We start from the raw sequence: 22,744 nt of genomic DNA, 5'->3' as shown, positions 1-22,744 counted from the left end.
GAAGCACACTCACGTCTCCACACTCATGAGCGCCGGTACGCACAGCTCATTAAACGGCGGCTCAAACGCGCAACTTCTGTCTTCATTAAAGTGCATTCTCTCTCCCTTTGTCGCACGCAAACACAAACCCACCCACCTTGATTAGCTGGTTGCCGTCCTCCCCCACAATGTGACGGTATAATGGACAAAGAGGCGGTGTTCAAACGGAGAGCAATATTCTGACATTAATCCAATTAAAACAATACTCCCATTAAGGATCTGCCATGTTAACAGCAGTATCTAATTAGCTCGACCCAAATAAGGTCAAAGCTTGGAATAAAAGATGTCAATCTTATTACTGAAGGGCACTTTTTGCGCATGTATGCGCCCCGATCAAGCTATGACTCACAGAGCTTCCTTGGCGTTTTACGTCACATACAGCAATCCAGCTGCTTGGTGATGCATATGCTATCGTTGTGCATGAATCAAATCATATATATAGCCACGGAAAAGGACGGAGCCAAGTTAAATTTGCACAAAGCAGCGTCAGGACAGAAAGTCTGTCGCCGTCCTTGTAAATACAGTCGGTCGCTCTGAGTTTCCAACGGCCTATTCGACATCCCAGATGGTGGGATTTGTCCAAGCTTACGTGTAGTGGACTCGGAGCCAGATCTCAGATTGTGAATGGATGATGGAGTTTATTGGGCTAGAACTGCAGGAAAAAGTTAGCGACTGTTTAACTAAATACACCTACGCAGTCCAATGCAACACGTTCAACAACCCCGTTTAAAAAAAACCTGTTTTTCTTATTCTAATCGCATCTACACATCACACCAGCAGATGTTAGAGATGGGAAATGCTCCAGTGTTTACAATTTACAGGCGTTCTATCCATGGATGACTGAGGATGGCTGTGTGATTACAGAATTAGTCATATGAGAGCTCGAGATAATTGCATCTACAATGTCGTACTATATTGGTGGAATATGAGTTTCAGTTGCCTTAAACAAAGGACCGAGTCAGATGTATCATAGTTTAAGAGTATGCTTCCCAGTTGGATGTTGATGTAAACACGACAAACTGAACCAGTAATCACATTCACTCCTTTACGACATGAACACAACATAAAACACTGATTATTCCCACGCGAGATCGTTAAGTTTCATTAAACTCGCCGCGATCAACAAACCTGTTGACGGGAATCATCCAAATCCTTCTCGCTTAATTCAGCTTGGGTTGACTTTTATTGAATAACATTGTGTATTTGACCAACGACAGCGCTGACCTTTGAGGGAACACAGAGCCGGTTCAAACAGAGAACGCCATCAGAACATATTAGCTACGTTGCAGTCAAAGGGAACGGGGTGCAACTCCAACCACAGGCTGAGACTGTTATTCTAAGTGTCTGACAACATTACAGATACAGTCAGAAGTAGAGAAGTCTTGCTCAAAAAATCTTGCGAGGTGAGTTACTGTTGTTGCCTCATTTTGATTGTCGAGTCAGTTCAATTGTCGGCCATGACTGTTATAGTAAATTCCAGCTGGTGAACTCTGCAGCTCTGACTCAAGTTTCCACTGTCGTCTTTCTGCAACAGCTCACCTTTTTCACATGACTGCAGAGCGAGAATTCTCCTCGGGTTGTGTTTCTGGTTTCGAAATGAATCGCACTCTCTAACAAAACGATTAATCTGTGCGGGTAACTGTTTCCGTAATGTTGTCTGACACTTGAAAATACAACCTCAGCCCGTCAGTGCCAAAAACAACACTTTGGCAGTCGGAGTTGCCCCCAAAGGATTATAATGCAGCCGTTGCTGCCAGCTGAGACGATCCACTGGAGCTTTCTGCAAAGCTTTTGCTGAATACGAATCATTCACAAAGCATGTTAATATACAGCCCAGGTTTGAAAATACAAGACGTCCCTTTAAATGAAGTCTTTTTTCATGCTATATCAGAAAATATGTTTCAACTCTTTTTTTAGGCTGCAGTTCATGTGTTCATTTTGAACTTACCCAGTTTTATTTTGTTTCCTCCGTCCCAACTTGTTTGAAATGTGCTGCTGGCATCAAATCCAGAGGCAAAACTTTAATTAAATTGTCTTTGTGCTGTTTTCAGTTGAGTACCTGTCAAAGAGGATTAGGAAATTATCACTTTCTATGTTGTTTATGTTTCTGCACCGCAACTTTTTTGGGGAAAAAAGTGTTTGTCATTTCTTTCTACAGGATTCAGTGTATGTTTTCTATCCTCCCTCGGCGATCGGTTGAACGGCGATAGTGGTGAATGTGTGTCTTTCTCAGTCAAATTGAATGCATGTATAAATAAGATTAAATAAAAAACAAAAGTGGGCATTTTAGTTATGAGGACGGTTTAGACACACATGGATTGCTGGTAGTGATCTGAATAAAAAACTGGTTCACCAAAAAGATCCAGTTAACTGAACTTAAAATAAAAATTGCCGTCAGTCGGGATTCTTTTTAAATGTAGCAGTTTTTCTCACAACGCTGTGTGTGGGATGAAATATTGATTAATTCATCAGGTCTATCCAGTCAGAACGAGCGAGAAATCCCGACCCAGCAGTGCCTGAAAGCCATTTTTCAGTTAAATGAAGTGGCAACTGCAATTTTTGATTTTTTTTTTCTTTTTCTTTTTCACCTCTGTGGGAATATTTAAAAACAGCGCTCCGTTTATATTTTAAATCTTGGCGTCAGAGTCAGATCCAGGCTGTGTAACAGTCATAAACAAACACGTCGTTTAAAAAAAACACACACACACTTTTGAAAACCACTGAACTGACTTATTAGAAAATAACACTGTGTCCCCCTGAGTGCTGGAGATGCTCACCAAGCCTGGATGTTTAAAAAAAATGTTCATCAGGCTGTGAGGCTGCAACACCTGTCGGCCGTGACGATATCATGCGTGACGTTAAAGGAGTAGCTCGTAGAGATGAACCGTCCCAGGATTATCAAGCACAAACTTTCAGCTCAATTTTTCTTCTTCATTTTTGATTTTTTAGGGGGCTCTGACAACTTCTCTGTTCTGATGAACTTCCACTGCTCTAATCAGCCGAGTTTCCAGCCACAGCAGGCAGCTGTTTTCGGCAAATGAAGGCTTTCATACACCAATTGTACAAAGTTAGCAACCAGCTGGTGAGCGTAATGAGGCCTTTAGCAGCTAAAGAGCCGGAGATTTCTCTGAGGAGTTGGTGGAGACTAAAGACAAGAGCGAAAGGATTTAATTCAGCAGGTGGTGAGAAACGCTAATGAATGTCAATGTGTCCGCTCGACGTGTCAACAGGCAACTGTTGCTGACACATTCAGCGAATCAGCCTTTCTAAGGTGATCGCACAGTCTGTCCATGTTGTGTTTCCAGCTTGATCTCCTGCCCTCTAGTGGCAAAAACATGAATGCAGTGCAGCTTTAAAGGTGCATTATGTAGTTTTTAGTGAGGAAGTTTTAATCAGAAGAGAAAGATCTTCAGTGACTGAGTCTTCAGTTTGATGGCTGAATAAACAAACTGATCTTAAAGGCGAACTATCATACTGTTTTAGTTTGTTTATATTTGGCGGACCCTGCCACATTTCTAGCTGCAAACAGTGTTCTGGACCTTATTTTCCTCTGAGAACAGCTTGTTTATTCAGTTATGGGAACAATAATTAAAAAATGTAAGAATGTATATTTGTATTTTACTTCATGCATGATTTATGGATTAAAAGTCTGGGTTTGGATTTGTTCTCCAAAACTACGTAGTGCCCCTTTAAGCTCCCTGGTTGGTTACATGTTATTCTGCATAACAAGCACTGCCATGAGATTCTCCGCCACCTTACAAACTACAGATACTTAAGTAAGTATACTTAAGGTTTTATCTACATATTACCTTTCAGAACAGGTTCCAAAGGGCTTTACAAAAGGTCCAAACGTGCAAGTCAAGAGATAAACGCAACACAAACAAAGCAATTAACACCAGTTAAAACCAGAAAGCGGTTAGAAGCGTCACAAAGCAGAATGGTTCCCACGACTGAAATATAGAGCACGAGCCCTCACAGCCTCGTCCTTGGTGAGGGTCGCGCACGTGAGATTTCGTGCATGTGAAAGACAGAAAGACTGAAACAGAGAAAGCGAGCAGACGAGCTGGATGCCTCGTCACTCGGCTGAATGATGAAAGCGACTGTAACAACAGAGCTGCTGAAAGGTGAATAGGCACGGTTTGATCTATCTATCTATCTATCTATCTATCTGTCTGTCTGTCTGTCTGTCTGTCTGTCTGTCTATCTATCTATCTATCTATCTATCTATCTATCTATCTATCTACCTACCTGTCTGTCTGTCTGTCTGTCTGTCTGTCTGTCTGTCTGTCTGTCTGTCTATCTATCTATCTATCTATCTATCTATCCATCTCACAGCTGCAGATAGTATTGGACATCACAATGGGGATAACACAGGCAGTCTTCTCACAGAGCTGTATGGTAACTGCCTCCTATCTTGCAGAGTCAGAGGGCTGGGAAATTGGAAGTGATTCATAAAATTACTGTGGCAGTGAGTGCCATCGCAGGCTGAGATTATCATCATCCAGGGTTCAGCTCTATATGTGTGTGTGTGTGTGTGCGTGTGCGTGCGTGGGTTCAATAAGAAGTTATAGTCAATAACATCTCCGTGTTGATGACTGTGTTGCATATGTAACACAACAAGAACAACTGCTAACACCTACATGCAAATCCAAGGCCAACATGTTTGGCAGATTGTTCACCAGAGAGGGAACAATCCTGTTACTCATCACAACAACACAACTTCGGCGCAAAAGTATTAGCGAGCATGTTTGGCTCCTGAAAGACGTTTTTTTTTAGGCCTGGAGCACTTCCGTTCGTGGCGACTGAATATGCTTTTGGTTTTGTGCGTTTGTTTTTTTTTTACTTTGCGTCGTTTCTTGGAGTTTTTTCCTAATGGGAGTGTTTTGGGTTGCTGCAGAACGTCTGTGTAAGTGGCTGTGTCGTGTGTATTTGCAGCCGGTGAAGATGTTTCCTTATTTTGCTCGTGTTCTGTCTCTTTGCGCGTGTTTTTGTTTTTTCTGTGTGTGTCTAGAAGATGTTTATGTGCTTTACTTTTTCAAATAACACATTGTTTTTGATATGCCGTCCGTTACTACAGCACCTCTACTCTCCTTCTCTCTGAGCGCTCTTTTATAGCTCCTGTCTCTTTAAGGCCCCACCCCGAAAAGTCTAGTGTGCTCTGATTGGTCAGCTTTCACAGGCCTGAGCAGGCACCGCCCTCTGTGTTTCCCCGTCAGCTCTGGTGGTTGGTGGTTTGCGCAGTGGCGTGCACAGACTTTTTGAAGGGCAGGGGCGAAAAGAAGGGCACTTCAGCGCGCGTTTTGGCTCCCAAGAGGGCACTTCAGCAAGCGTTTTGGCTCCCAAGAGGGCACTTTAGTGTGTGTTTTGGCTCCCAAGAGGGCACTTTAGCATGTTTTTGGCTCCCAAGAGGGCACTTCGGCGCATGTTTTGGCTCCCAAGAGGGCACTTTCGCTGTTGTGGCTCCAAAGAGAGCACTTTAGCACACGCTCCCAAGAGGGCAGTTTTTCATGTTTTAACCAGCCAAGGGGGCAGTTTAGTGTATTTTGCCAACCAAGAGGGCACTTTGGCACACTTTTTTGGCTCCCAAGAAGGCATTTTAGTGCGCATTTTTCAACAATTGGGCCACGAGTGCACATCACTGCATTTGTGACATCACAACCTTATAAAAGTCCTGGCAGCTCGTTTGAAGGCCCAGTTTCTGAATGCAGACTGTGTGCATTACTCTGTGGACTGAGTGTTTGGACACTTTAATAGTATTTATTTAGGGCCTAGTCTTGCTTTATAATCAGAGAAGAGAGAAAACCTCACTGTCTGTAATATGAGACGTTTAGGCTGCAGCACCATGCTCTTGAGTCTGAAGTCGCACCGCCACAAATCAGAGATTTAACAAAAAATTTTGATTCAGTTCCAGAGTTTCATTACAATGACTATGTGAAGGTAGAAATCTGAGTCTGGACACTTTCTAATAACATAGTAATAGATAAAATAATAAACTTTACTTTGCTTTAACCAATAACACCTGTTCTTTCTCTGTTGCTGCTTCCCGTCCCTCCACAGTGAGCTGGTTTGTAACCTTACTTACAGTTACAGTTGATTTCTTGACTCTCTGCCAGGCGCCCTGCTCCGCCTCTGTACTCACAGCTCAGTCGCTGCCATCCTCGTGTGTGTGTGTGTGTGTGTGTGTGTGTGTGTGAGCCGCCGAACGCGCCTGCGCCAGAGTCGCCAAGACAAATTTGGATTGTGACGCTCCACATATGTGTTTGGTTTGAGATCTCAATCGCATCCACAGCAAACAATGGGGAACCCGGAGAGGCTGGAGATGCTGAAGAGACTTTTTTTTTTTTTTTTTTTTTTCAGAGTTTGCAGCACTTCTCTATTCATGTGTGATAAATCTGGAGCCGCAGATGAAGCCGTTTCTGCGCACCGCTGGTGGAGAACGGTTGGTGCGAATTCTATGAGTCTCACCTCCGAGAGCGAGACTTCCTCCTTCTCGTCTCGGCAGCTGAGAGTCGCTGCAGCTCTCCCTTTCATCCGAGTCAAACCCCTCATCCTCCCACAACTCCTCCTCAGAACAAAGAACCAGACCGGAGAGAGGCAGCCAGCAAAGCCCCTCTCCCCAAATTGCCATCAATTTATTCTTTGTTCTTACTTATCTGTTACACTTCCACAACTCTGAAAAAAAAACTTTCATCCCTTTTCACGGCCACATCTCTGTTCCTCTGCCTTCCCCCACCCTGCAATTACAGAGCGATAAACCACACTTATTCATTCCTCTGTTTGGCCTGAAAGCAAAAATCAGTTTCTATTCACTGGAGGACCAGTCGAAACGGAGTGTGTGTGTGTGTGTGTGTGTGTGTGCGTACGTGTGCGCGTGCGCCTTGAAAGGGGAGTGGGACGTGTCAACAGCAGGTTTCTTTTTTTTTTTTTTTTTGCTTGCGTGGTGCCACCTAATCTCACGCATGATTAGGGGAGCAATAACACGACTGTCTGAGCAGGTTACAAAAATGTGAGCTACCCTCGCTCTGTGTGTGTGTGTGTGTGTGTGTGTGTGTGTGTGTGTGTTTTATGTCTGAGACAGCCTAGAAAATGTTTATTGAACCACTAACTGTCACATTACAAGCAGACGCTTTCTTTCTTTCCTCCACCTGTGCTCCTTCAGTCTGAAGTGTCCTTTTTGTGTTACACCCGCTGCAGAGGAGAATCTCAGACGTCTCGTCCCCTCTGACCTCCATCCAACCTTCCCTCCTTCCCCTCCCTCCCTTCCTTCCATACCTTCCTTTGCGATGTAACGGGCTGATTGCGGAGACGTTAAATGTTTTTGATCAGCAGACAAACAACACAACAGACGCTCTCCGTAAGACAGGTGCTAATGGTTTCACCCCTCAGGCTCCCTTTTCCTGAGATTTCCGAAAACACTTTTCCCCTGCACCCCTGAGGCCTCCCTCTCTCTCCCTCTCTCCCTCTCACTGTGACTGTACTTCAGTCTTTCATTCACTTCCTGACTCTGCCCACTCTGTGACTCGCCCATTGTGCTCCCTTTTGACTGAAAAGGCTATGATGTACTGGGATGAAAAAGAAAAAGGGAAGAAAAAAAAAAATGGGGGAGAGCAGAGAGCTTTTATAGTGAGCTCAAGCATCCACAGGCAGGTATGTGTGTTTATGTGAGTGTGTGTGTGTGTGTGTGTGTGTGTGTGTGTGTGTGTGTGTGTGTGTGTGTGTGTGAGGGGAGGGATGGTCTGAAAAAAACAAGGCGAAAGCTCAAATCATGGAGTATAGCGCCCCCATGTGGTGGCTGTCTAGTTTTAATCATGGTCAAAGTGAGGAGCATTTCAAAATTAAAGGACACTTTATGAAGCTTTTCGGACATTTCTGATTATTTTTTCTAACCTATTATTTGTGAGCAGTGGTGGAGGAAGTGTTCAGATTCTTTTTTATAGGTAAAAGTAATAATACCGCACTGTGAAAAGTATAAGTACTTCACCACAAGTGAAAGTCCTGCATTCAAAACTGTACAAAAGACTTAAGTGGTCACATCCTCCTCATCATCATCTGGGCCCTCTGATCATTTTGTAAGTAGGCTTGTCCGCTTATTCATTGTTGTGTCTTGTGTCAAAAAGTATTATCAGCTAAATTATCCAGAAAATGAGTCAGGGTTTAACAATTACATCTGATTCATTTAGATTAATATTACCGCTGCATTAATCTGTACGTTGTCTTTTACCGCTGCAGATGTTAAAGCTCCTATCTGTAAGAAAAGCAGATCTTTCTCGCCCCCAGCTCAGCAAAAAATGGTGCTTTGGGATTGTAGGAGGAGTTGGTGGGCATCCCAAGGCGCCAGTTTTTGAAGAGTTGGAAGTGAGACTAAGTTTTCTTACAAATAATTCAGCATCTGAATTATAAATATTCAGATGCTTTGGGGCATGTAGACGTTCATCTTATCCAATCCATTTATTCAGCGTCCACGTAACCAGTTGAGATGGAATGAATCACATTAGAATGATTTCAATGAGACTGAAGAAATATTGGTGAGCATGTTGATGCGAGGATTTTGCCCAAATCTGTGTCTAAGCGCAGCCTGGCGGAGCTGCCAGCAGTGCAGCCTCCTCGTCTGGTCCTCCTTCATTCAGACATCTAGCACTTGGAGGATCGAGCCCAAAGCCTCAAAATGACCTCTCAAGTGAATATTAATGGTGCCTTCAAAACTTCACAGCAAAAGTGCTTTAAAGGGATATTCCGGTGTAAATTTAATCCATGGTCTAAATCACAGTGAAACTGTGTTAGACTCCCTCTCGAGAGATCAAGTTAGCAGACCGCTAATTTACTGAGTTTTATCAACCTCAGAAACGACCGCACGACAACAATACACTGCAGTAAATGGATCCAAATATAAACCGCCACCAAAAAGCCACAAATAATGCTCAGAACAGCACCAAACTACAGAAACAGTACAAATAGGGTCTCAGCACATAGTCCGGGGCATCTAACCTTCGCTAGCTTAGCTGGATTTCTATTGTGAAGCTAAAAACAGATTTCAACTCTCCTCCATCAGCTTCCGGGTCGGGGAAGTCCCGACGTGACGATTTCCGAGTGCGGTTAGAAATGCTCAATTCTGTTCTTTTCCCTGTCCACTCTCGATAATAACTGTTATAAACTGGCAGGTAAGACACATATGAACTTTGATTGCTTTTCCATGGAGTCATAATCATACATTTTCATCCATGAGCCGCGGAACTCTACTGCACTCGGTAATCGACTCGTCGGGACTTCCCTTCAACAGGAAGCTGCTGCAGAAGAGTGGTAAATTTAGTCAGCTTTTCAGTAGAAATCCAGCTAAGCTAGCGGAGGTTAGATGCCCCGGACTATGTGCTGAGACCCTATTTGTACTGTTGCTAAGGTTTGGTGCTGTTCTGAGCATTATTTATGGCTTTTTGGTGGCGGTTTATATTTGGATCCATTTACTGCAGTGTATTGTTGTCGTGCGGTCGTTTCTGAGGTTGATAAAACTCCGTAAATTAGCCGTCTGCTAACTTGATCTCTCGAGAGGGAGTCTAACACAGTTTCACGGTGATTTAGACCATGGATTATATTTACACCGGAATATCCTTTTAACACAGTCAGTTTTTCACATAAGCCCAATATCACAAACCACAAATTAACATCGAGGGCTTTACAATCTGTGCAGCAGACCCATTTAACTGATGGCCTTTGGGCCAAATGCAGCTCCTTCACAACCAGTTTGTTAGTCGGCTAATCAGCTTATTCATTGGTTCTGTCTGTTGCTAAGCACAAAAAAAGTTATTCAATAAAAAGTTTTAACCGAGGCAGAAGGAATTCATGAGAATCAAACTGACAACCCACTTCTAAAGTAAGAAGGTGAGTTTTCCTCTATATATAATGTTTATTTTTCAAATTTTCGAAATCTATTAAAGTTGAGAACAAAAAAATGTGTTTTGTTCCAACACATTCCCAAGTTTTACAGGTCAGGCGCTTCTAAAAAAAAAAAGTAGTTGAATAAGCCTCCTGTACAGCACGCGATGCCCTCTATTCTTAGACCGTTAAATCAGATAAGATTCAGATTCAGATAAACTTTTAATGGGGGAAAAAAACTGAACAAACTTTACAGAAGAGCAACAGAGGACGGATCTCTGTATGAAGGTTGGACTTCTGCAAGAGGAGGACAAACACATGCAGGCCTGTCAGAACACAGACAGGAGGCGTCATCACACATGAAACAGCTGTCACATTAGTTTTCAGTGGAAAAATGCTTGTTTCTTCTTTGTTCTTCTGTTTTACATAGAGGTGAACATGTATGTTAGTGTATATATATATATATATATAGCTCCAGTACATAACTTTAACAACTTGAAAGGTGTCTGACCCCTGGGGCATTTGTATGACCCATTTCTCTCTCTCTCTTCTTTTTTTTTTGTAACATGTTTTTAATGTGATGAAGGCAACAACAAATTAACACACGACAATATGATAACACGCAGCAGCCTCACAAAAGACCATGAAGACATTATAGATTATAGCTATAGGAATGTCCTGTGTCACTGAAACGATGATCTTTATATGAACATATCGAAGCAGAGGTGAAAAGCGACCGTGGGAATTTGCAAAATTTCACTGAAGGCCCATACGAGCATTCAAAAAATGTGATTTCAGAAAAAATACAATGCCCAGTAACCTCAATTTTCTCAATATTACCAACTGTTCAGCTCAACAAAGAGCGAAAAAAGATGATTTCCTGAGAGTGGATGTGTGGAGTGGATGTCTCATCTCTGACTCACTCGCTGGAAGAGTTCACTGATGTGCGATGGTGAAATGAGTGTGGGGAACCTTTTAGGGATAATATTTCACCGAAATGATTCAGGTCTGGTCCAGCTACTCTACATTTCCGTCCTCAGGTGTGTAACCGACCTTAAAAGCCACATTATGACTGATCATCTCTCGGAGCTGGACGGAGTGAACCGAATGTGGTTGCAGTTTTTTTCAGCGACACGTCACAAATTTCCCTCATTCTGTCACAGTGTGTGTGTGCGTGTGTGTGTGTGTGTGTATGTGTGTGTGTGTGTGTGTGTGTGTGTGGGAGAGGCGACCGTAGCAGCAGTAAATCTAAAATGACACCTTAAAGGTCATTCAAAAATAAAGGCATCCCATAGATCAATTGTGATTCAAGTGCCCTCTGTTAAAGTTCAGCACACACACACACACACGACCACGTGCTCCCTCCCACTCTCACTTCCACTCATCAACCACATTTAATTAATCTGTGTAATTTGCCTTATCGTTTAACACTTATGTAAGTATTTGTCACCATGTCGTGCTCCGCTGAGGTCTATTTTTCCACGTCACTTGCGTCTCCGCTTGACGTCCCGATGTTTGTTTTCCTCCCTCCTTTTTTTTCCCTTTCTTTTGTTTGTGAGTTTTCTTTGTAAAAGATGTGTTTTCATCTCAGCTGCTGATTTTTGTAATTATTTTTCTCCTCTGCTTGTGTTCATCCTAAAAATAAATGATGATAATTATAAGGCAGCGTGATTGTAACTCGCAGCTCGTTGGCGTACGTGCAGCTGTATTTGACTTACAGGGAGATAATGCAGATTTCTGTTAAAAGCCTTAAATCTGAAGGCGAGACAAGACTTTGCATTACGTACTGTCAAAAATGATGTGATTCTACAGTTTTTACACCCCTGGAGAGAACATTAGACATAAAAGCTGAAGCCTTTTTCCGGCTTTCGCTTCATTAGAGAAAAATAAAAACCTGTCCGTACTTTTTGAAATGTCATTTTTTTTCCATTTCAGTACCTCTTCTTTCACAGGTGAGACATGTTTTTTTGTGAAAAAAGACTTTTATATCCATCTCAGACTACAAGCTGCAGATAATAATTACAGGAACCGCTCTGTGTCTCGGTGGCAGGCTGACTTCAGAGGGCTCGAACAGAAACTTAAACACATAAATGTAGCAGATTTAAACATGATCCACAGAAAAGAGCCGCAAATCCTGCTCAAACGCGAGAGGGATTTCTTGTGAATACTCCCAAGCTATGTTATATTGTGATGGATTTGTGTCCAACATCCGTTTCTTGTACCCTTTGCCTTCATCTTTTGCGTTTGATGGCTGTGGGGACTTCTGACCTTGAAGAACGTGGAACACGTAAATCAATGAATGTGTGTTATTTTGTGCACAAAGCACAAAGGTGAGTGTGTTTGTTATTTTAAATTAAACCGATTTTAAATTAAACCCTGACACCAAAATTCAATCTCGCCGAATGAGGTCATGACCATAACAAAACTATAGATAGATAGATAGATAGATAGATAGATAGATAGATAGATAGATAGATAGATAGATGGCATTCTACAGAAGGGTGACAATTAAAGGAAAACACAACAACTTCGGATTAAATCCCTCCCACAGTTTCGTAAAAAAACAAATCCCAGGTGTGTAACAATTTTTCCAATCGACTGTAGGTGCAAACTACACACAAAAGTCATTTCGTCCTAAGAATCTCATGTGTTGAAATCTTGTATCCTTGATATAAACATAACGCTGATCCCGACCCTCTTACTGAAGTGACATAGTGCAGAAACACTATTCACCCTATCAATGAGTTTTAACATTAAAAATATGTAAATGGTGCTTATTATTTAGACCAAATATCTGTTTGGAGATGGATGCTTATATCAAACAATACATTGGGTAATTTTTAGAAAATAAAAAATAAAAAACATTCAGCTTTAGGAGATGATTACGTGAGTTATTATTATTTGTTATTATTTATTAATTTATTATTATTATTATGATCATCATTATTATAATAATAATTATTATTATTATTATTTTATTATCATTATTATTATTATTTTAATCTTCGTTGTGCTGTAATCTTAGATCCCCCTGGCGTGTGTGTGGTTGTACACTCAGGTGATAAACAAAAGACTGCCGCTTACCTGCTGTTTTGCCGCCTGTTTAAATAAAGTTGATACAAAAAAAAAACCTCACAGCAAGAACAAAAAAAAAAAAAAAACGCCAGTTGACGTATGCTAGCTCAAAGCTAACGTTAGCTGTCAGCCGGGGGTTCAGTCATTGTGCAGGGATGGAGGTGACACGCCGAAGTAAGTAGCCAGCCAGATTTTTCTCACTGGATTTTCAGCGCACTATACACACCATGCGGACACACAACACCGTGTCGACCTGAGATGTTTTATCTAAATGCACAAGACTCCTCCATTCCGCGGCGTTTGTGCTGCTAGCTGGCTTTCTGTTCTTGCTAGCTAGCTAGCTCGGTTTAACGTTAGCTGCTATGCGGCTGCAGGTTTAGCTCTTGTGTTCCTCTTCTGGTAAAGCACGCTGTCCTCACGTTAATGTACTTTTACTTCCCCCAGATTTTAAGGACAGTTTGAACGCGGTGTACAGTGCGATAGAGGAGGCTGACTTTCTCGCCATCGATGGAGAATTTTCAGGTAACAGTGCGAGAGTTTATGTAGAAAATGAGGTTGGAATAGCGAACACTGTGTGTGTAAATTGTGGTGTGTTTTTATTTTTTTTTTCCAGGGATAAGCGACGGTCCTAATGTCAGTGCACTCACCAACGGGCTGGACACACCAGAGGAGCGATACACGAAGCTTAAAAAGGTTTGAAGAGTCCACTGTACACACCTGAGGCACCTGGTTCCTCCTCCATTGTATGTCTGAACACGTCCAGTTGACTGTTTGTCTCCCTGCTCTCTGCCCACCAGCACTCCATGGACTTTCTGTTGTTCCAGTTTGGAATATGCACATTCACATACGACCAGACAAAGTCAAAGTGAGTGATGTCTGCTGGATGAATGCATTACTTTTGGATTCGATATTGATAATTGGTGGACAATGTAGAAAAGCACAGTTTCCCATCACTATCATCTGCTCGTGTTGAAATGCTTTCTTATTTACATCCATGTATGTTCAGTCTGTGTCAACTTGTAACTTGTCTTTTGGGAGATGGTGTTTGTCCCCGATTACAGCACTTAGAAGAAATTAAATGTGTGTGTGTGTGCTGCATTATCTCCTGACTTAAGCAAGGCTGGTTCATCAACTGGGCATCAGCCCTGGGCTCCTGTCTTGAGGCGAACCCTCTCTCAGAATCTTGTCTTGACTCACTGTTTACTCCAATTTGGGCTCTTCTGATGCATATTCTTGAATAATGTGTTAAATCAAATGATTACACAACCAATTATGTCCAGGTAGTGTTTTAACAAAGACAAACTGTGGGGTCAACAGAGGCTCAGCCACTTATTTTTACCCCCCAGTGCTCCAGCAGGTGAACCCAGCCGCCTCAAATCTTGACGTTGCACACATGACAACGCATTTAATCATCTTGTTTTAATTTAAATTTTAAATTGTCCAAACAAGCAATAGTTTATATGGATAACCTCTGATGCCGCTGTTCAGTTTTATTAGATAAATGTGTCCAGTTTGACGTGCACACAGCAACTTGAATTATTCCACTAATCCTCATTGTTTGTTTGGTTTTTTTTTGTATTCCCTTCTCTGCAGGTATATTATAAAACCTTTTAATTTTTATATTTTCCCGAAACCGTTCAACAGGACGTCCCCGGACATAAAGTTCATTTGTCAAGTAAGTCCTCCACGGTATCGTTGGTCATTGACTTTTGATAGTGACAATATTTTAGCTTGTTAAACAGCAACTGTGATGTTTGTTGGTTTATTGGTTGGTTGTTGTCTTTCTTCTTCTTTGGGGGGAAGTGAAAATGGAACATTGTCTTTTGTCATTTCATCTCACAGAGTTCCAGTATTGACTTCCTGGCCAGTCAAGGGTTTGATTTCAACAAGGTGTTCTGTAATGGTGAGTGAACCACAGAATGACAGTGAAATACCCTTTCGTCTCACAGTGTGTAGTGCTTTAATTTAACTACCACAAAATCAAGACTGGTTAAGTAAAAAGGTGTCTGTAGTCCAGCCTCAGTGTAGGTTAGAAAAGCTGTCATGCAGCTGGCTTTGAGCCAATAGCTCCTCAGTCCTCTTTCAGAGCAATAAGTCTTTGGAGTTGTCGGGGCAGTGACCGTGTATAGCCCATCTAAACCTTCAGGTCACAACACAGAAGTAAAATTCTGATTTCTCTGGTTTTACTAAAGGAATCCCATACTTAAATCAAGAAGAAGAAGCCCAGCTGAGGGAGCAGACGGAGGAAAGGAGAAATCAACATGCTAACGGTGTAGGCACCCCGTCCTACATCTCTCCATCCTCCTCCAAAGGCCCAGCACACGTACCCGAGGAACACAAAGACTTCATCAACAGGGTTATGTAAGTGTTGCACTACATATGGAGTACTTCTTCTTTTTGACCGATACGAGGCATTTCTGAACACGCGTTAAAGTATCCGAATGATTGCCGCCTCAGCGAGAGAGGTTTGACATTTAACACAACAGCATTTGGCTTCTAGTGTAACACAGCTCCTGCAGCACGCTCCTGTTTTTCCATCATTGTCGCCCCAATTCGCAGACATTTTCAGGTGCTTTGTCTTGGAGATGACTGATTACTGCTGGTTGCTTTCCTTTTTTTTTGTACTCGCCCAGTGGTTTGTCACACACATAGCATGTGATCAAAACATCACACCACTACCCCATCCGCTGCAAGCTTGAAGGAGGAACATCTCTTTATGTACCTTTTTTTTGTTTTTTTTAAATGCAAAATGGCACGGTGGAAGAATGACGCAACATGTTTTGCGGCAGCGTAAACGTGCTGTAAGAGTCGGAATCCTTTGAAAATATCATGTTATCCTGAACACAACTTTTACAGGACTTGTGTATCTGCTCCTTTTTATGTGGTGGTGGTTTTTACTGACAGAGAGAAGGTTGAGGCACTCTTCACTAACTCCGAGAAGACTTTGGACTTGGAGCCATGCACTGGGTAATCTAGCCCATCACTCAAAATACAACACTGAAATGAAATTTGTATCGAACATGTGCAGCCTGTGTTTTGCAAATCTCTGCTTACATATATAATTGTGTCCCAGCTTTCAGAGGAAGCTGATATACCAGACGCTGAACTGGAAGTGAGTATCAATTTTTTATTTTTTTATCATGTTTTGTGTTGTTGGTTTGTGGAGGTTTACCATTTGTCTTTCTTTGACAGGTTTCCCAAGGGGCTTCACGTGGAAACCATCGAGACAGAAAAGGTTAGAACGTGTTTTATTTCAACCTGTGTTGCCCTTTGTTAAATGTGGAATAATACAAAATATTGATGCATGTTCTGTATGTCTGCAGAAGGAGCGATTCATCCAGGTCAGCAAAGTGGATGATGAGGAGAGGAAGAGGAGGGAACAGCAGAAACTGGAGAAAGAGCAGGTAAATTTGAGTTCAGGATAGAGCTTAAATGTTTAAATGTCAGACATTGTGAGCTTAAGGATGTTTTACTTTGATTCTAATATTTTAACCCCACACGTCTCCGCCACCAACAGGAGGAGCTAAATGATGCTGTTGGCTTCTCCAGGGTCGTCCACGCCATCTCAAAATCTGTGAGTCGACCTCAGTGTTTTTCACCCCACCTTTTTTTTTTCAAGGTCAACTGTAAATCAGATTATAAATCTTGAGGGTCATTCTTAAAATGTGTATTTTAAACTCTTTAATCAGCAGTTGAAATCCATCAGTTGTGTTGTTGCGTTAGAATGGTATTTTTCTGTTGCCAATTCAGGATGTTTTTTAAATATTTTGGCTTTGCAAAGTCTGACTTGCAACTCTAAACCATTTTATCCGACACGCAGGGTAAACTCGTGGTTGGCCACAACATGCTGCTGGATGTGATGCACACCATTCACCAGTTCTACTGCCCTCTGCCAGAGGTACAAACTTAAAATTGCTATTATCAATACAGAGCTTGGCTGCATTAAATAGCATTTCATAGCCAAGTAAAGTGATGTATGCCAATGTTCTTCTCTCCAGGATCTTCAAGACTTCAAAGAGGTCACAATGTGTGTTTTCCCAAGGTAATGTTTCCCTCTTTTGCACATTTTTTTTTTGTCTTGACATCGGTTGCTTTGGATTCCTTTTCCTTGCTTTGTTTTACTCAGCACATTGTTTTTTATCTATCCACTTGCAGACTTCTGGACACAAAGTTAATGGCTTCCACTCAGCCTTTTAAGGTAAGTGGTCCCCTTCAGTGCTAGAATATAAGGAGTGATGGAGACAAATTGATATCCAGCTAAACTGATTGGACATTGTTTAACTTTTGGGTTTCAGGAAATGATCACCAACACCTCGCTGGCAGAGTTGGAGAAACAGCTGAAGGAGGGCCCCTTCAAGTCACCACAAGTTGGTGAGTAAACATAAAAACATTCCCCTGAAAGGCTCTCAAGTCACTAAATCCTGCTGACACTTTTCTTCCGTCCCTGACAGAAACGGCAGAGGGGTTCCCCAGTTATGACACAGCCCAGGAACAGCTCCACGAGGCTGGCTACGACGCTTACATCACTGGCCTCTGTTTCGTCTCAATGGCCAACTACCTGGGTAACGCACACAACCACCACCGTGATCCTCTGGGCAAATAAGAAAAATGTCTGCATACATGTTGGTTAACTTGCGCGATACTTTACTCTTTACAGGCTCTTTCTTAACTCCACCCAAAGCGTACATCTCTGCTCGCTCCAAGCTAATTGAACCGTTCTTCAACAAGTAAGAGATTCACTTTAAATTACTGTGTTCACTGCTGTCTTTCAAGAAGTGCCACATTCTTTAAAGAATATAATTTGAATACTTATTTTTCTATTTCAGGCTTTTCCTGATGAGGATAATCGATATTCCCTACCTCAACATCACAGGACCAGATTGTGAGTACGATAATGCAGCACAGCAGCGATACGTCAGGATTGTTGCACTGACCTCATGCTGGGAAAAGTGTCCACTCTTAAAGGCACCCTGTGTAGTTTTGAGTACGAGCAGCAGGATCCAGTTTCAGGATTCACACGATTCCTCGGAACAACACATGCTGGCAGTAACGTTCAAAGAAGTTTTGCAAAGCACTCGTGCAAGCTAGAAAATATGGATGTAAACTGTACACTTCAAAAGTAAAATCAAATGTTCTGAGGTGGGAAGTTAATTTCACGAGAGACACAAAATGACTTTGCATGCAGATTATTTATAAGACAAATCCACAGGCGTCTTTTTAAAGCTATAGTTGATGAGTTTGGACCAGTGGGGGGCAGAAAAACACTGAAACAAACTATCAGCAATTAACAATTAACAAGTTTTTGTGAACTTCAGCTTTGGATTTTGTTTTTATTCACAGTAGTGTTTATTTGAAGCTTTATTAAGGGACATTTCATATCAACTGTCGCCACTTCTTCACCTCACCTGTTGCTCTTTTTCCTGTCAATCTCTTCTCTTCCTACAGTGCAACCTAAAAGAGACCACGTCCTGTATGTCACCTTCCCAAAAGAATGGAAGACGAGTGACCTCTACCAGCTGTTTAGTGCCTTTGGTGAGCCATGGTTTTTTTATATTCTGCTCGAAGCAGACTAATTATGCATTCACTATGTAAGATGCAAGGCCGTCAATGAAAACAGTCACACATGCCCCAAATACTCACTCTGTCCTTCTCTTGTCCGCTCAGGAAACATCCAGGTTTCATGGATAGACGACACGTCAGCATTTGTGTCCCTAAGCCAGACGGACCAGGTACAGATAGGTGAGTCTGACAGCTGATTCCACACACCAGACTCGACTCTTGAATCTGCATTAAAAGAAATATTAATGTGATTTAATTTCGACGTCTTCAGCTATGAACACCAGCCGCTACGCAGAGAGCTACAGGATCCAGACATATGCAGAGTACATCCAGGCAAAGCAGGAAAAGGAGAAGTCTGGCCAGACGCCCAAAACTTGGGGAGAGGACGGCTGGGTGAAGTCCCACTACTCCTCCACTACTTCTGCTGGTTTTGGTTATCCCAGGTGCACCTCTGCTGCTTCACACTGCAGATTTCAACATCATGCTCAAACAGATTCTGTTTCTCTTGTATGTTTTTTGTATATTTCTGGGTTTTTTTTTATTTGTTTTTTTTTTTTTTGTTCTAGGGGTTTGAGGAAACGCAGCATCAGTCCCGCTCAGGGAGAGCAGGCGGCCGGCGACGCTCCAATTACAGATGGCTGGAGTCACTACTCATACCCGGACAGCGCAGGCGGGAAGAAGATGAAAACTGATGGTGTGTGAACGTAGTACTCTGCTGCAGCAGTGTTGTAACAGGCAGCAGGTTTTCTTCAGGGAAAGTACTCGATAGTGATTCAGTGAGGGAGATGGCAGGAGGTATTGAGAACAATTATCACAACCGGTGGGATAAACTGATTACCCATCATACTTTGAGTTTCACCTGAGATTTTATGTTGTTAATAGCCACCTGCTGCAGAATGGACAGATCAGATGAAGCCCTGATGGATTTCATACTCTTTATTTTTATTTATTTTTATTTTTTTAATTGAGGACAGACACATCAAGTATTTATCAATCTTTTGTTCCTTATTTTTTGGCAGGAATTTTGCAACATTAAATAATGTTAACAAAATATATTAAAGGACGTTTACAGTACTTTGTTTCTATTTTGTTACATCCCCAAAATGGCCAGATGATGAGAGCAAATACAAATTGAATTTTAAATTAGCATAAAATAGGGAAACAGATGTGAGAACGTAGCAAAGGTATTGACGATAAAAAAGTTAAACCTGGAGGACCACAACAGAAAACAAGCCTACTTGTAATTGGTCATGTTCAGGGAGCCATTTATCTCCACATGTCTTGCTTTTAAAGTTTCTTTGCCAGAGCGTGTGATACTAACTCTATCCCTCCTAACAAAGCTTTGTCATTGTGTTTCCTAGACATAAGTGGACAGGCAAATACAGAAGCCGTCGAGAGCAAGACCTCAGAGGGATGGTTAAAGACGGCGTAAGTAAACAGGATGATTTATTCTGTCACAGTTGTCCTGGTTGCTGTGATTTAAGTATCTTAATGGTTGCTGTCCCCTGCAGAGATTCATCAGAATCAGCAGGGTTGAGTCCAATTCCCGATGACGACGAGGAGGAGGAGGAGGAGGAGGAGGAGGGGGGAAGTCCTGAAGGCATTGATCTAGCCAATAATAGTGAGGGCACAGTCACCTGGCAACAAGCCACAACAAGGAAAGGTCAAAAGAACAAGAAAAAGAAAACTGATGGTGAGTCCTGACCCTTTGAATCTGCCAGACAGTTCAAACGGTTAATCAAAGGGTAGAAGAAGCTGTTTTATAACCATACTATTTTATTTTATTTATTTTTTTCAGTATCATAAGTAAGTAATTATTATCTGTATCTGTGTTTAAACATTGTCAACAGGAACTGCTTGTAGCTAATGATCCACGACTGGCAATTATGGAAAAATAATAATGCATTTATTGTATTCAGAATATTTTATTCTATTCAAAGACTGCAAATTAGCTGAAGCTGGACGTCTTATATGCATCACATTTTCCCATTTTCTGTGGCAATGTTGTATGTATCGTCCCTGTTAAATAAACATTAAAATAAATAAATCAACAAGACCAAGGCCAAGCTAGCAGCTATTTCACCAATTACTTCTATATATGTAAATATGATACTGTTTGCTAACATGTTGACCATATCGACTACTCAAAACAACTTGTTTCTGCGATTGCAACATGAAAGGATGAAAAATAATGTTTGAACAGCTTGCACACAAGGAAAAAGTCATCATGTAGACACATAACAATGATTCAATAAATGCGAAGGAGCTCAACAGATAAACAGAAAATGTTAGTAGTTTCGGCAAATCAATGAAAAACCTCTACAGAGCATGTAAAAGACGTGTAGTAAATGTGCCAAAACTTGTGGTTTTAAGTGGTTAAAAGCCTTTTCCTTCATCAGCTCCTGACAAATGTGTGTCTGAGGATTGAGCCATCTTGTGCCCTTCTCATGTCTGAGAGTTGCACATTTAGGAACTGAAATGGAACATTAACGTTGAACACTGTTAAATGTACTAATGGGCGATGTTGGACGTGTCTGTTTCTCTCTCGTACAGGTGCTAAATCTACAACATCACTGTTTGAGGTTCCAGAGGTCTGGTAGCGAGAGGTGAGGAGTGGAGAGGCCGCTGTCCCACACCGAGCTCCTGCTCTGGGTCTCTACGTTAAGCACTTGGGCCGCTCTCCTCTGAGGTCGTACATCACTGGGACTGGTGCACGCCCTAAATTCATTCGTTCACTCAACAGCTGTGGATACCGTGTCCAGAGCTACCAGCCAGCCTAGCTACTTGACTGGACTATTGAAAGAGAGAACACAAGCCATAACGACAGCTGCCATATTTTGATCTCGTACCAGAGGAGCAGGCAACTCCTCTGTGTAAACACGCACACACCACTAGAAATCTAAAAAGCTAAACTCCACAAATGTTCATTTCTTCTGTGTTCAGACTGGAATCTGCCACCACAGCCACGTCATCACTTTGAATTCATCCATTTTAATGATCGTCACCTCCGTCAGTCTTATATTTTGTGAGTGTGGGTTGTGTGCGAGTTTGTGCATGTGAGGGAGATGTGCATTTTATCCAGTCTTTGTATCCCTGTGAATCTGTTTCATAAATCTTCAGAGATAAAAATACCTTTACTTTTCTTTACCTTTTTTTGTGTTTAATGTTTTGTAACCGTGTCAACCTGCAACAATGTTAAGGTATGTTCAAAAGGTGTAAACGTTAAGATGACGTATACATTTTTGTATAAGAAAGTTTTATTTCCTTGAAAAGGGGAAAAAAATTAAAGAATGTTTCTTAGTATCTGTTTTTTGTGTCTCGTTTGTTCCTGAACTCACCCTGGTTGAACTGAGAGCATTCTTCACTGCACTGGTCTTATTTTATATTTGTACACTGTTGCTTTCACATACCGTTTATTTACAGGTCCCGTTTTATTCTGTACTCAGGTCTCACTTGCAAATGAGATCTCAAAAATGATGTGGAGATTTTCATCATTTATCATAGTAAATTAAAAGTCTTTGGCAAAAGAAACAATTTGAAGGTGTCACTTTTGGCTCTGGAAAATTGTGTTAGAAAATGTTTTTCTTTGCCATTTTATAGACTAAATCAGATTGTTGAGGTTGTGAGTTGCAGCCCTAGTTAGGAGCTATCATTATTATATTATACATTAATTATTTCATTGTTGAATTTAGAGATGGGAAGACATATTTTGTCCAGGTTCGTAATAAAGAAACACTTTGACTAACCAAGAAAATCCTGAATAATGTCCTGAATATTTAAATTTTGAGTTGCCTGAGCCTGTCACCGCGGCTCGCACAGTATTTCTCCCCCAAAAATGAGAAATCAGATTTGTGTAAATACTACACAATGTAAGATGAGGTCACTATGTTTTCTTTACTTGTGAGGGGGATCCTCACATGTGATTACTTATGTAAGATTCTTCTTTTTAGAAGTATTTTGATGATAACTGATATACTGTTGTGAACTGCAGTTATGTTGGACAGCAACATAACTACAAGAAATTGAAAACAGACACATTTTCTGAATATTAAAATATAATTTCATTATGCTCAAAATGAGGTAACAACACTGAAAATGCATTCATCAAAACATTAAAAAAATAAATACATTGTTCATTTGGATTTACACTTTGTCATGATCACAGAGGACATTTTGACATGTCACAGTAGAAAAACACCAGCCT

General features: G+C 41.5%; 1 protein-coding gene across 2 annotated transcripts; it reads left to right on the top strand.

Moving 5' to 3' along the window:
- The first annotated feature begins 13,043 nt into the window (after positions 1-13,043).
- Positions 13,044-21,843, top strand: parn (poly(A)-specific ribonuclease (deadenylation nuclease)). 2 transcript variants are annotated; one of them, XM_030422609.1, is made up of 26 exons: positions 13,044-13,155; positions 13,426-13,503; positions 13,595-13,674; positions 13,779-13,846; positions 14,575-14,656; positions 14,824-14,884; positions 15,174-15,342; positions 15,886-15,948; positions 16,055-16,093; positions 16,174-16,216; positions 16,305-16,385; positions 16,499-16,555; positions 16,802-16,879; positions 16,980-17,023; positions 17,137-17,179; positions 17,277-17,352; positions 17,433-17,543; positions 17,639-17,708; positions 17,808-17,863; positions 18,427-18,513; positions 18,646-18,720; positions 18,812-18,983; positions 19,107-19,234; positions 19,881-19,968; positions 20,052-20,233; positions 21,094-21,843. In XM_030422609.1, exons 1-26 carry the CDS (start codon positions 13,137-13,139, stop codon positions 21,138-21,140), a joined length of 2,097 nt encoding a protein of 698 aa, XP_030278469.1. In that variant the 5' UTR covers positions 13,044-13,136; the 3' UTR covers positions 21,141-21,843. The 2 variants fall into 2 exon arrangements, with proteins under 2 accessions (XP_030278469.1, XP_030278461.1); XM_030422601.1 differs by having other exon boundaries at positions 13,059-13,155; positions 19,902-19,968.
- The last annotated feature ends 901 nt before the right edge of the window (positions 21,844-22,744 follow it).

This window comes from Sparus aurata, chromosome 1 (assembly GCF_900880675.1).
Source record: "Sparus aurata chromosome 1, fSpaAur1.1, whole genome shotgun sequence".
In the NCBI taxonomy this organism is placed as follows: domain Eukaryota; kingdom Metazoa; phylum Chordata; class Actinopteri; order Spariformes; family Sparidae; genus Sparus; species Sparus aurata.
This window is presented reverse-complemented; position numbering and strand designations above follow the sequence as displayed.

Coding starts and splice junctions, on each gene's coding strand:
- parn (XM_030422609.1), top strand. Junction 16,386..16,498: donor AGAAACTGGAGAAAGAGCAG/GTAAATTTGAGT, acceptor CGCCACCAACAG/GAGGAGCTAAATGATGCTGT. Junction 17,024..17,136: donor ACAATGTGTGTTTTCCCAAG/GTAATGTTTCCC, acceptor ATCCACTTGCAG/ACTTCTGGACACAAAGTTAA.